Here is a 12,032-nt window from a genome sequence, read left to right as displayed (position 1 = left end):
AGGTAATAATAGATTTTCTATTGTTTTAATTGCCCCGTTCTACTCTGTTTTTGAGAATGAGCAGCATCATTAAATCCGGCAGGTGGTGATAAAGATACACATGGCTCTGGAATCTATTCGAATCTTTTCGACGTGGATTTTGATCAGGAAAATATGTTCTGGAGGCACAAAAGACCCCAGTTGCTGGAACTGGAACAAAGAAGTAAGTTGCTGGAGTAGAGGTAGAGCGACTGCCTTAAAGTGCCAGAGACCCGGGTTAGATCCTGACTAAGGGCGCTGTGTGTATGGAGTTTGCCTATTGTCCCCGTGAACTGCATGGGTTTTCTCCAAGATTTTCGGTTTCCTCCCACACTCCAAAGACATCCAGGTGTGTAGGTTAATTGGCTTGATGTGAAAAGTAAAAGGGTCGAGTGTGTGTAGAGTAGTGTTAATGTTCAGGGACCGCTGGTCAGTGCAGACTCGGTGGGCCGAAGGGCTTGTTTCCATGCTGTATCTCTAAACTCAACTAAACTCAGTGGGTCAGGCAGCATTTGTGGAGGCTGATGGATGTTCGACTTTTCGGGTTGAGACCCTGCATCAGGGCTGAATGTGAGGGGCAATAAGTGGATCCCAGTAAAGAAGGGTTGATGGGCAGATGGAGCCAGGTGGGGGAGGGAAGGGTGGAGATAATCAAAGAGCAAGTGAGGTGATGAGTGGAGCCTACAAAGGGTTTAAGATTCAAAGTGATGTGTGGAACCACATAAGGGAGGGATGCAAGGCAGAGAGGACCAGTAGAGGGAGAGGATAGGACACGTGATGTAGTGTGTGTGTGGGTGACAGGCAGATGGAACCAGTGCATGGGACTGTCAGTGTGCACAGGATAAAGCTTAGTTAGTTCAATTTGTTAATGTTATGATCATAAGTGAAAGGAGCAGAATTAGGCCATTCGACCCACGAAGTCTACTCCGCCATTCGATCACGGCTGATCCTCCTCACCCCATTCTCCTGCCTTCTCCCCATAACTCTTGACACCCGTACTAATCAATAATCTATCTATCTCTGCCTTAAAAATATCCATTGACGGCCTCCACAGCCATCCAAACTTGTATATTCACGTGCCTATCTAAAAGCCTCTTAACTGCTACTGTGTCTGCTACAAGATTCAAGTCTTGACTTGGCTCTGGGCTATCTAAAACCTCTTAAATGCTACTTTCGTATCTGCTTCCACCAGTACGCCAGGCACCTATCACTGTTTGTGTTTTAGAACAGAAATGATGGTCTTGATGCAGTCAGATTTTACAGCACTGGTTTTTAACCAACTAATAAAGTGTACTGTTGGGACAAAACCGAAAGAAAATCAAATGCAAATGTTCAAAAACTGAAATTAAATGGTTGGAAATATAAAAGAGCCAAAACAGTTGAAGACAAGTGTTGATATCGCTGACTCGCTGACTCACTCAGCTCCTGGAGCTGCTGCAAATCCTATTCAAACCAAACTCCAAAGTCTTTGATCAAATTTAAAAGCAGATCTTTTGCCTTTTTTCCACACTAATCCCATAATCCCTTGATACCAAAAATCTTTCCATGACTAATCAACCACAGTTCTCTCGGATAAAAGGTCCAAAGATTCTCTACCCTCCATGTCTAAAATGGTCTTCCCATCTCAATCCTAAATAGCTGCTGCCTTGCTTTGACTCTTGATTATAAACACCTAAACCAGGAGAAACATCATCCCTACATCTCTCCTGTAATGATTCGTAAGAATTTTGTTTATTTTAATGAGATCACATCTTATTCCTTTTAACTCAAGAGTATAAACCTCTCCAAAAAACAATAAACTTCAGCCATTCCTTTTAAAGCATTGCCACTATTTGAACATGGGGAGACCAGAATTGCATACAATATGCCATTTCCCTACCTAATTTCAAGGAATGTCATTACACCATGGTGAATATAATTAATTAACCTGAATCTGAATATTCATCCCCAACGTCTGCTGGTGATGTAGTTGAATTAAATTTAATGTTGGCAGCTGCATAGAATGTTCAGCAAGCGTTATAGCTCAGTGACGCCGTCAGCAATGGCAGCCTCACCTAGTCTTTTCATCTTTTTTTTTTTAATTTGTGTGTTTGAAAAAGTATGGGGGGGGGGGGGGTCGGGGGGAACTTTCTTTTAATCTCTTACCTTGCTGGAGATGCAATTCTTTTCCGAATCGTATCTCCGGTCGCTCTGCGGCCTAACATCATGGAGCTGGCGGCCTTGCTTGAGACTGACTTTGAGCCCCACCGCGGGGCCGTGGATTTACCATCGGAGCCTGAGATAGACGCTCCAACCGCAGCCTGCTGATTTCAACATCGAGGAGCTCGCAGTCTCGGGTAGAGACTGATGTTAAGAAGCTCCAAGCCGCAGGAGGTTCGACAAGCCCCGACTCGCTAGTCCGATCGGCCGTCGCGGGGAACTGAGTTCCCCCCACAATGCGTGAGCTTGATTGCCCTGACGGGCGGCTGCGGGTGCCAAGATCACTTCGACAACGGAAGGTTTGAGTGCCCCAACTGCGGGAGAACAAAAAGGGAAGAAGACTGAACTTTTTTTGCCTTCCATCACGGTGAGGAATGTAGGGGAGTCGCTGTGGTGGATGTTCTTGTTAAAAATGTATTTGGGTGTCTTGTTCTTCTTATTGGTATGACTGTATGGCAATCTGAATTTCACTGTACCTTAATTGTACATGTGACAATAAACTCACAATGAAACCTTGAAATGAGGCCTGTGGCCGAATATTACGTATTTGTGCGTCAGTACTCAGCAAGGTGTTTCCATATGGTCTCTGGATAAAGTCAAATGCATTCACACAAAACATTAAGAATGAGATTAGTAATGAGTACGTGTCTGTTAGACCAGAGATGATTGAATGAAATACATTATTTAGATCAATAAGGAGGAAAACTTGTGGCCACCTTCTTTCACCCGCCATTTCTCCAAATCACATCAGCATGGTCTATTATGCTCAGTCACAGCATAGTGCTTAGTTCAAGTCTCAGTCCTCATAGTGTTGTGCCAGATATGAAGGTAGACGGGATAAGGGAGTTTCCTTTTGACTTCCTCATCATTTTAATTTGAAGTGTCTTGCACAGAGTGAGCTGCAGATAAGGTTAAAGAGATGGGTGGCATGGTGGAGCAGTGGTAGAGTTGCCACCTTACAATGCCAGAGACACCATAGTTTGATCCTGACTATGGATGCTGTCTGTACGGAGTTTGTACATTCTCCCCATGACCTGCGTGGGTTTTCTCTAGGATCTCCAGTTTCCTCCCACATTCCAAAGACCTCCAGGTTTGGAGGTTAATTGGCTCGGTAAAATTGTAACTTGTCCCTAGTGCATGTAGGATAGTGTAAATGTGCGGGGATCACTGGCCGGCATGGACTTGGTGTGCCGAAGGGCTTGTTTCCGCTCTGTACCTCTGAACTAAACTAAAAATCATGGGAATGAGCATCTTTACTGAACAGATGTTGACATCACCAGTGGACGTCAATCTTCTAACTAGTTGGTTAATGGTCTGCACGGTTTTTTGGAATTGTACAGGCAACCTTTAGGCTGTGAGGCTGGAATGTTACCACTACACATAGATCGCAGCGTAAACTGGTTGGAGTGTTGGGTATACCTGCAGTTCAACCTATAACCACCAGGTGCCTCACTTCAGCTGCAGTTGAACTGCCTATTGTCATAGACCATATATTTTGGATTGGTCTTTGGTCTGCCGAGCTTTGATTTGAGTCTTAATGGGATAAGTGGAAAACAGTGTTGAGCTTTAATTTTTCCAACCATCAGCTTTGCCAATTTTTCAGGCTGACATTAATGAAAGATATTAGCAGAAGGATGCTAGAAAAAAGTAGGAATTTTATTCAACAGGTATTGCTGTCCTTCTACTTAATTTGTAATAGAATATAATTATGTAAAATATAAGGATTTAATTAATGCTATTCTCTTTGATCTTTTTGCTGCAAGGATATTCAAAAATCAAAGATATGCCACATCGAATCCTCTAAAGGTTTCTAAAATTCAAATGACATTGCAAGTAGTTGAGCTAATAATTAAGTTGATTCCAGATCTTTTTCTTCATCTCTGCCACATTTAAATCTGAGACTTTTCTCCGTTTCCAGTTTTCATATCTTCCAGTACCATTCAAGACTTACCCTAATTTTGCCTCTTCTGTCTCGATCATCCTGTTGCTATCTGTTGCTGTCTGTTGCACCCTTCCACCAATTCCTCCCCCTTCCCCATCCAGTCTTCAAATACACTGCCCTCATAAACGCATCCAAGCAAATTCTTGTGAATATCTAAGAATTTTGTGTTAACGTTTTTTTTAAAAGGAGGCAATAAAATAGGATACAATAAAATCCAAAAAAATTGGGAAAGTTTCTTTCCACAATTACTAAATTCGACTTCCCAGAAAGCTTAATTCTTACATAGATTGTCATTCTTCGGAACAATCATCCAGATCCATGTTCACATTGGCCCATTTTTGGTTCTCAATTGAAAATCAATAGCTGTCTTGTTTGGATGTTATTGTTCGTTGAACATCTGCCCCATTCCTCCCTACTCCACCATTGTTTTCTACCCACTGTGTTGACCTGTTTCTTAAACCTTGTTCCTTCCCTTATTTGTTTCTCCAGTCTTGACTAAATATTCTCCATAGCTCTTCTTTGCTCTTTCACCAGGCAGATATAGAGCAAGCACTCTTGTCTGTTTTGATACTGATATGCAAAGAAACAATGAACAATAAATCAATAATAAACTATTACTAATAAGATAATAATTCATCATTATTGTTTTGTTAATTAGTTATAATTAATAATTGACATTATTACTAATAGCAGTAATATTAATATTGTTAATTAATTATAGTTATTATTGATTAAGACATATTACTAATGAGAAACAATGTTGAGAGATTGCATGAGCTCGAGGTAGAATGGCTTCCTACGTCAAAATAAGCAAATATTGGGAAAGGATGAACAGTATCATAACTGATTCTTAGATTGAGCACCAATAACGATTATTTAAGGGTTATTTAAAAACAATATACAAAATTACAATTAAGTTGATCCGGTTTTGTTGATTTTTGTAATTTTCACACTGATTTCATGCTATTTCAAAGCTGGTCCTGGTCATCTCTTGATAACACTTGACGGAGGATATCTGCAGCTTTACATTGTCATCATCAGAGGGCAGTATGTTCCTTCAGATGTCACAACATCCGTGACTTTGGGTTAATGACTGCTTTCATACCACAAGGAGCTGTCCAATGAGTGCAGGGCTTCGTTGTTTTATCAATGATTCGATGATTGAGGCTCCTTGCTTCACAGATTCGTGAATTTTGTCCGTGCTCTACAAAAAAATATTAAGATTGTTAACAAATCATTGGCATTAAAAAAGAATTGCAAAGAATTTGAACTCTGAGGTAAACAATTACCTTTCAGCAACTGAACAAATGTAAATTCATAGCTTGTTGATCCCAATAGTCAGATATTTTAAATAACATTTCATCTGCGATCCCTGCACCTTTGCTTTTCCAACACATTCAACAAACTTACTCATACTCCAATAATTCTAATTACAAACTTCATTAATTATAATCAGTGCCAACCATCGTTGCAGACCAATACCCTTACTTTGATCATCTTGGTTATTATTCCTTTTACAAATTAATTACATGACACTTGAGCTTATATTTGACATTACTCATTCCTCGATTTCAGTGTTTTCCATTTGCCTTGTTCTCCAATGTCACTATCAAATTTATTTATCCCTAATTTCTGTAGTGCCCCGAAGAGATACCTGAAGAAGACTTTTCACTCAAGTGACTAATTCTTTGTATGAATGACAGGTTGCAATTGAGGCAGTTATCAAAGGACTACAATCTACATACACTTCTGCCTATAGTGCGGCCAGGTCGAACCTGAACAAAGGCATAAAAAAGGCCAAAGACATCCACAGGCAAAGGGTGGAAGACCACTTCAATACCGCGGACACCAGAAGCATGTGGCAGGGTGTCAGGGACATCACTGACTACAAGAGCAGCCCCGCCTGCCCCACGGTGATATCACACTGGCCAACGAACTAAACACCTTCTTTGCCCGCTTCGAAACTGGCAACACCACCAGGAGTGGAATAACCCTGGCCATGGCGGAGGGACAGGCCTTAACACTGAGCACTCAGGAGGTACAGTGCGCTCTGCGTAGGATCAATCCACGCAAGGCTGCAGGCCCGGATGGAGTCCAGGGAAGGGTACTAAAGGACTGTGCTGTACAGCTGGTGGAGGTATTCACGAGAATCTTCAATCTGTCTCTATCTCTGGCAACGGTCCCCAAGTGCCTGAAAACAGTCACCATAGTGCCGGTGCCGAAAAAGTCTAAAGTCACCAACCTGAACGACTACCGCCCGGTTGCCCTAACTCCAATCCCAATGACGTGCTTCGAAAGACTGGTCCTCTCCCACATCAAATCCAGCATCCCTGCCTCACTGGACTCTCATCAATTTGCATACAGGGCAAATAGATCAACAGAGGATGCCATCTCTCTGGCTCTTCACACCGTCCTGACTCACCTGGACAGACAGGGCACGTACGTGAGGATGCTCTTCATTGACTATAGCTCTGCATTCAATACGGTCATCCCCACCAAGCTCACTACCAAACTCCACCAGCTAGGCCTCAGCTCGCCGATTTGCGATTGGATCCTGTACTTTCTGACGGAGCGACCGCAGGCAGTGAGACTGGGCCCGCACCTGTCCTCCACTATCACCCTGAGCACCGGCACACCACAGGGCTGTGTACTAAGCCCCATGCTCTACTCCCTCTTCACTCACGACTGTGTTCCTGCATTCGACACCAACACCATCGTGAAGTTTGCAGACGTCACAACAGTGATTGGGCTGATCACCAACGGGGATGAAACAAAATACAGAGCGGAGGTGCAGAACCTGGCGGACTGGTGCACACGTAACAACTTGTCACTAAACACCTCCAAGACCAAGGAGCTGATTATTGACTTCAGGAGGTCCCATAATGGAGAATACGCCCCAATCTCCATTTACGGGGAAAGTGTGGAGAGAGTGTTCAGCTTTAAGTTTCTGGGCACTCACATTTCTGAGGACCTCACATGGTCCACCAACACCGCTGCACTGGTCAAATAGGCACAGCAACGACTGTTCTTCCTGAAAACATTAAAAAAGACTGGTCTGCCCCAACAGCTGCTGACAACGTTCTACCGCTGCACCACAGAGAGCATATTAACGTATGGCATCTCTGTGTGGTATCTCAGCTGCACCGAGGCGGAGAGGAGAGTTCTTCAGCGCGTCGTCCACAGAGCGCAGAGGATCATCGGGACACAGCTACCAGCCTTGGAGGGCATCTACCACACACGGTGCCTCAGGAAGGCCATCAGCATCCATAAAGACTCCTCACACCCTTGTAACAGACTGTTCGAACTACTTCCCTCCGGCAGACGTTACAAGGCTTCTACGCCTGAACCTCCAGACTCAGAAACAGCTTTATTCCAAGAGCTATAGCGGCTCTGAACAGCCCCCCCCCCCTCTCCCCCCCCCCCTGGACTGTCTCCCTCGGAGGACCACGTCACACAGCTTATTTATTTATTTTACTCTTCTTTTACATCGGTTGGAAGCTGCATACTAAATCTCGTTGCACTGACGTGCAATGACAATAAAATATATTATTATTATTATAATTATTATAATTATTATTATTATTATTATTATTACTATTACTATTATTATTATTATTATTATTATTGGGTGAATCAAATTGGCAGGGGCGAGTTCTTGGTAATATGGTTGAGTTCTTCATTAGGATGGAGAGTGAAATAATTAATTCAGAAACAAGGATTCTGAACTTAAAGAAAGGTAACTTTGAGGGTATGAGACGTAAATTGGCCAAGTTAGACTGGCAATTGATTCTTAAAGGGATGACGGTGGATATGCAATGGAAGGCATTTAAAGACTGCATGGATGAACTACAACAATTGTTCATCCCAGTTTGGCAAAAGAATAAATCAGGGAAGGTAGTGCATCCGTGGATAACAAGGGAAATCAGGGATAATATCAAAACAAAAGATGAAGCATTCAAATTAGCCAGAAAAAGCAGCCTACCAGAGGACTGGGAGAAATTCAGAGTCCAGCAGAGGAGGACAAAGGGCTTAATTAGGAAAGGGAAAATAGATTATGAAAGAAAACTGTCAGGGAACATAAAAACTGACTGCAAAAGTTTTTATAGATATGTGAAGAGAAAAAGATTAGTTAAAACAAATGTAGGTCCCTTGCAGTCAGAAACAGGTGAATTGATCATGGGGAACAAGGACATGGCAGACCAATTGAATAACTACTTTGGTTCTGTCTTCGCTAAGGAAGACTTAATTAATCTGCCGGAAATAGCAGGGGACCAGGGGTCAAATGAGATGGAGGAACTGAGTGAAATCCAGGTTAGCCGGGAAGTGGTGTTAGGTAAATTGAATGGATTAAAGGCTGATAAATCCCCAGGGCCAGATAGGCTGCATCCCAGAGCACTTAAGGAAGTAGCCCCAGAAATAGTGGATGCATTAGTGATAATCTTTCAAAACTCTTTAGATTCTGGAGTAGTTCCTGAGGATTGGAGGCTAGCTAATGTAACCCCACTTTTTAAAAAGGGAGGGAGCTAGTAGAGTGGATGAGGGAGAACCAGTGGATGTGGTATATCTGGACTTTCAGAAGGCTTTCGACAAGGTCCCACATAAGAGATTAGTATACAAACTTAAAGCACACGGTATTGGGGGTTCAGTATTGATGTGGATAGAGAACTGGCTGACAGACAGGAAGCAAAGAGTAGGAGTTAATGGGTCCTTTTCAGAATGGCAGGCAGTGACTAGTGGGGTAACGCAAGATCTCCAAGTTTGCGGATGACACGAAGCTGTGGGGCAGTGTTAGCTGTGAGGAGGATGCTAGGAGGCTGCAAGATGACTTGGATTGGCTGGGTGAGTGGGCAAATGCATGGCAGATGCAGTATAATGTGGATAAATGTGAGGTTATCCACTTTGGTGGCAAAAACAGGAAAGTAGACTATTACCTGAATGATGGCCGATTAGGAAAAAGGGAGATGCAACGAGACCTGGGTGTCATGGTACACCAGTCATTGAAAGTAGGCATGCAGGTGCAGCAGGCAGTGAAGAAAGCGAATGGTATGTTAGCATTCATCGCAAAAGGATTTGAGTATAGGAGCAGGGAGGCTCTACTGCAGTTGTACAGGGTCTTGGTGAGACCACGCCTGGAGTATTGCGTACAGTTTTGGTCTCCTAATCTGAGGAAGGACATTCTTGCCATTGAGGGAGTACAGAGAAGGTTCACCAGACTGATTCCTGGGATGTCAGGACTTTCATATGAAGAAAGACTGGATAGATTCGGCTTGTACTCGCTAGAATTTAGAAGTTTGAGGGGGGATCTTATAGAAACTTATAAAATTCTTAAGGGTCTGGACAGGCTAGATGCAGGAAGATTGTTCCCGATGTTGGGGATGTCCAGAACAAGGGGTCACAGTTTAAGGATAAAAGGCAAATCTTTTAGGACTGAGATGAGAAAAACATTTTTTACACAGAGAGTGGTGAATCTCTGGAATTCTCTGCCACAGAATGTAGTTGAGGCCAGTTCATTGGCTATACTTAAGAGAGAGTTAGATGTGGCCCTTGTGGCTAAAGGGATCAGGGGGTATGGAGAGCAAGCAGGTACAGGATACTGAGTTGGATGATCACCCATGATCATATTGAATGGCAGTGCAGGCTCGAAGGGCCGAATGGCCTACTCCTGCACCTATTTTCTATGTTTCTATGTTTAACCCAAAGCGAACTCCATTGTGCCAAGATATTTCCAAGACCAAAAAACACACTGAGGATGTCCTCGAAGTCCCCTTGAAATAATTTAACATCTTCAATAGAATTCCTGTTCGGCAACTGCTCAGTATGACCCCTTAAACTCGAAGGACTCAACCAACACCTTTAATTTTACCTTAACGATGGGCATTTATTATAAATTTGCAGTTTACAAATTACTGCATTAATCAAAACTGCTCTTCATGCAGTTTGCAAACATCGGCCATCACATTACAATATTGTCAGTCATATCCACGACGTACTCAAGCCTAGCGGTGACCTGTGTTCACAGAAAGCCTGCAAAGTCCCCGTGAACATGGCATGCTCCCTCTCCAGGGACACACGGGCTTGGTACCCAGCAACTTGTGTTTCTGTGACAAGAGCACTGGGAGGTCAACACAGACAGTAGTACACCAGATCCCAAGCCACCTAGCCAGCTGCCTACCCAAACACTGCCTACCTCACCAAGAGCTAACAGTGGATCCTGCATGACCTGCGGTGAAAGCAAACAGGGGAATATCTCAAAAGAACAAGTCAGCCCAAACATCTTTCCTCCAGTAACCAGCATCCCAATGGTAATAATTTATGCTGATTTCAATATCAATAATATCACCATTATCAGACAGATGGAAGGTAAATCTGCCAAGGCAGATGAATAGTTGAGAGAATTGTTCCCACCATAAATGCTCAACAACTTGTTAAAACAAATATTTTGATGTGTAAATCAGAATTTTGTATTTAATAAAATAAATAAAGTAGGTTCTGGTCACTTCATCACAGGAAGGATGTGGAGGCTTTGGAACGGGTACAAAAGATGTTTACCAGTATAATTGAAAGAATGCTAAAATAATTTAAAAAATCCTTTCCTGCTGTGTTTGAAATTTCAATTCAAATGTTACGTACTTGTTCACACCACCTCTGATCTTATTCCTATTTAATGTTTACTTGATGGTTCTAAAAGATAGAGACATTAACATTTTTGGATCTTAATATGTAACGGCAGAAATTCAGCAAGTTTTTTGAAAAGTGAGAATTAGTTTTTGCCCAGTTTCGGTGTGTTTTGAATAAATATAAAGGAAAATAGTCTGCAAGAACCATTGCTAAGTGAATGCAGGCTTGGATTATTAGACAGGCGAAGGTAATAAAATTTAATTTTACCCAAGACTAAAGGCTTTAAAAGATAATGTGAATTTCAACAAGTAAAAGTTTAAAGTTTGTTGATAATTCTGATACATAGATAGAAACATAGAAAATCGGTGCAGGAGTAGGCCATTCGGCCCTTCGAGCCTGCACCGCCATTCAATATGATCATGGCTGATCATCCAACTCAGTATCCTGTACCTGCCTTCTCTCCATACCCCCTGATCCCTTTAGTCACAAGGGCCACATCTAACTCCATCTTAAATATAGCCAATGAACTGGCCTCAACTACCTTCTGCGGCAGAGAATTCCAGAGATTCACCACTCTCTGTGTGAAAAAGGTTTTCCTCATCTCGGTCCTAAAAGATTTCCCCCTTATCCTTAAACTGTGGCCCCTTGTTCTGGACTTCCCCAACATCGGGAACAATCTTCCTTATCACAGAGCTGCTGTTGGGATCTTGCTGTCCACTGATTGATTGCCTGTTTTCTCACAAATCCAGAATACCATACTTCAGAAGTATATCTGCGATAAGTGCTCAAAAGTGTCCCAAAACGCTTTGTAAACAAAATACTTTATTCTATTTATAGCTCATTAAATGTTCCACCTATTTCTTCCTGATTAAGACATTCGCAACGCCACCAGTGCGATATGGTGGTCGTCCCGGATCTCATTTTCAGGCATTTTTCATAGATATTTTCTTGATTAGTTAAAGCCCTGTCCCTTCATTCCAGGAGCTCTCCCGAGTTTAAAAAAACAAAAACTCGTGGTAAGCACGGAAAATGAACGTAGTGGGTACGTCGGAGCTCGGGGACCAACTTTTAGCGCTAACGGCAGGTACTCGGGAAGACTCGCTAACGGCAGGTAAGCACGGGAAGACTCGTGATGATTTTTCAACATGATGAAAAATGTCCACGAGAGCCCCGAGTACCGACGAGTGGCCATTACCGTAAATCTTCGAGTTCGAATCAGGGCAAACTCGGGAGAACTCTTGGAATGAACTCGTAC

The 12,032-nt window shown here is 42.7% G+C and overlaps 1 protein-coding gene across 2 annotated transcripts in view; it reads right to left on the bottom strand.

Annotated features, from left to right (window-relative positions):
- Positions 1–3,852: 3,852 nt before the first annotated feature.
- crppa (CDP-L-ribitol pyrophosphorylase A) overlaps positions 3,853–12,032 on the bottom strand; it is a 268,851-nt gene continuing 260,671 nt past the window's right edge. For both annotated transcript variants that reach the window (XM_033045548.1, XM_033045546.1), the window contains one exon: positions 3,853–5,363. In XM_033045548.1, coding sequence (XP_032901439.1) covers positions 5,259–5,363 — 105 coding nt within the window. In that variant the 3' untranslated portion in view covers positions 3,853–5,258. The remainder of the gene's footprint in view (positions 5,364–12,032) is intronic.

This window comes from Amblyraja radiata, chromosome 2, assembly GCF_010909765.2.
Source record: "Amblyraja radiata isolate CabotCenter1 chromosome 2, sAmbRad1.1.pri, whole genome shotgun sequence".
NCBI classification, from domain to species: Eukaryota; Metazoa; Chordata; class Chondrichthyes; order Rajiformes; family Rajidae; genus Amblyraja; species Amblyraja radiata.
Note: the sequence above shows the minus strand (reverse complement) of the source record. Positions and strands in the feature narration are given on the sequence as shown.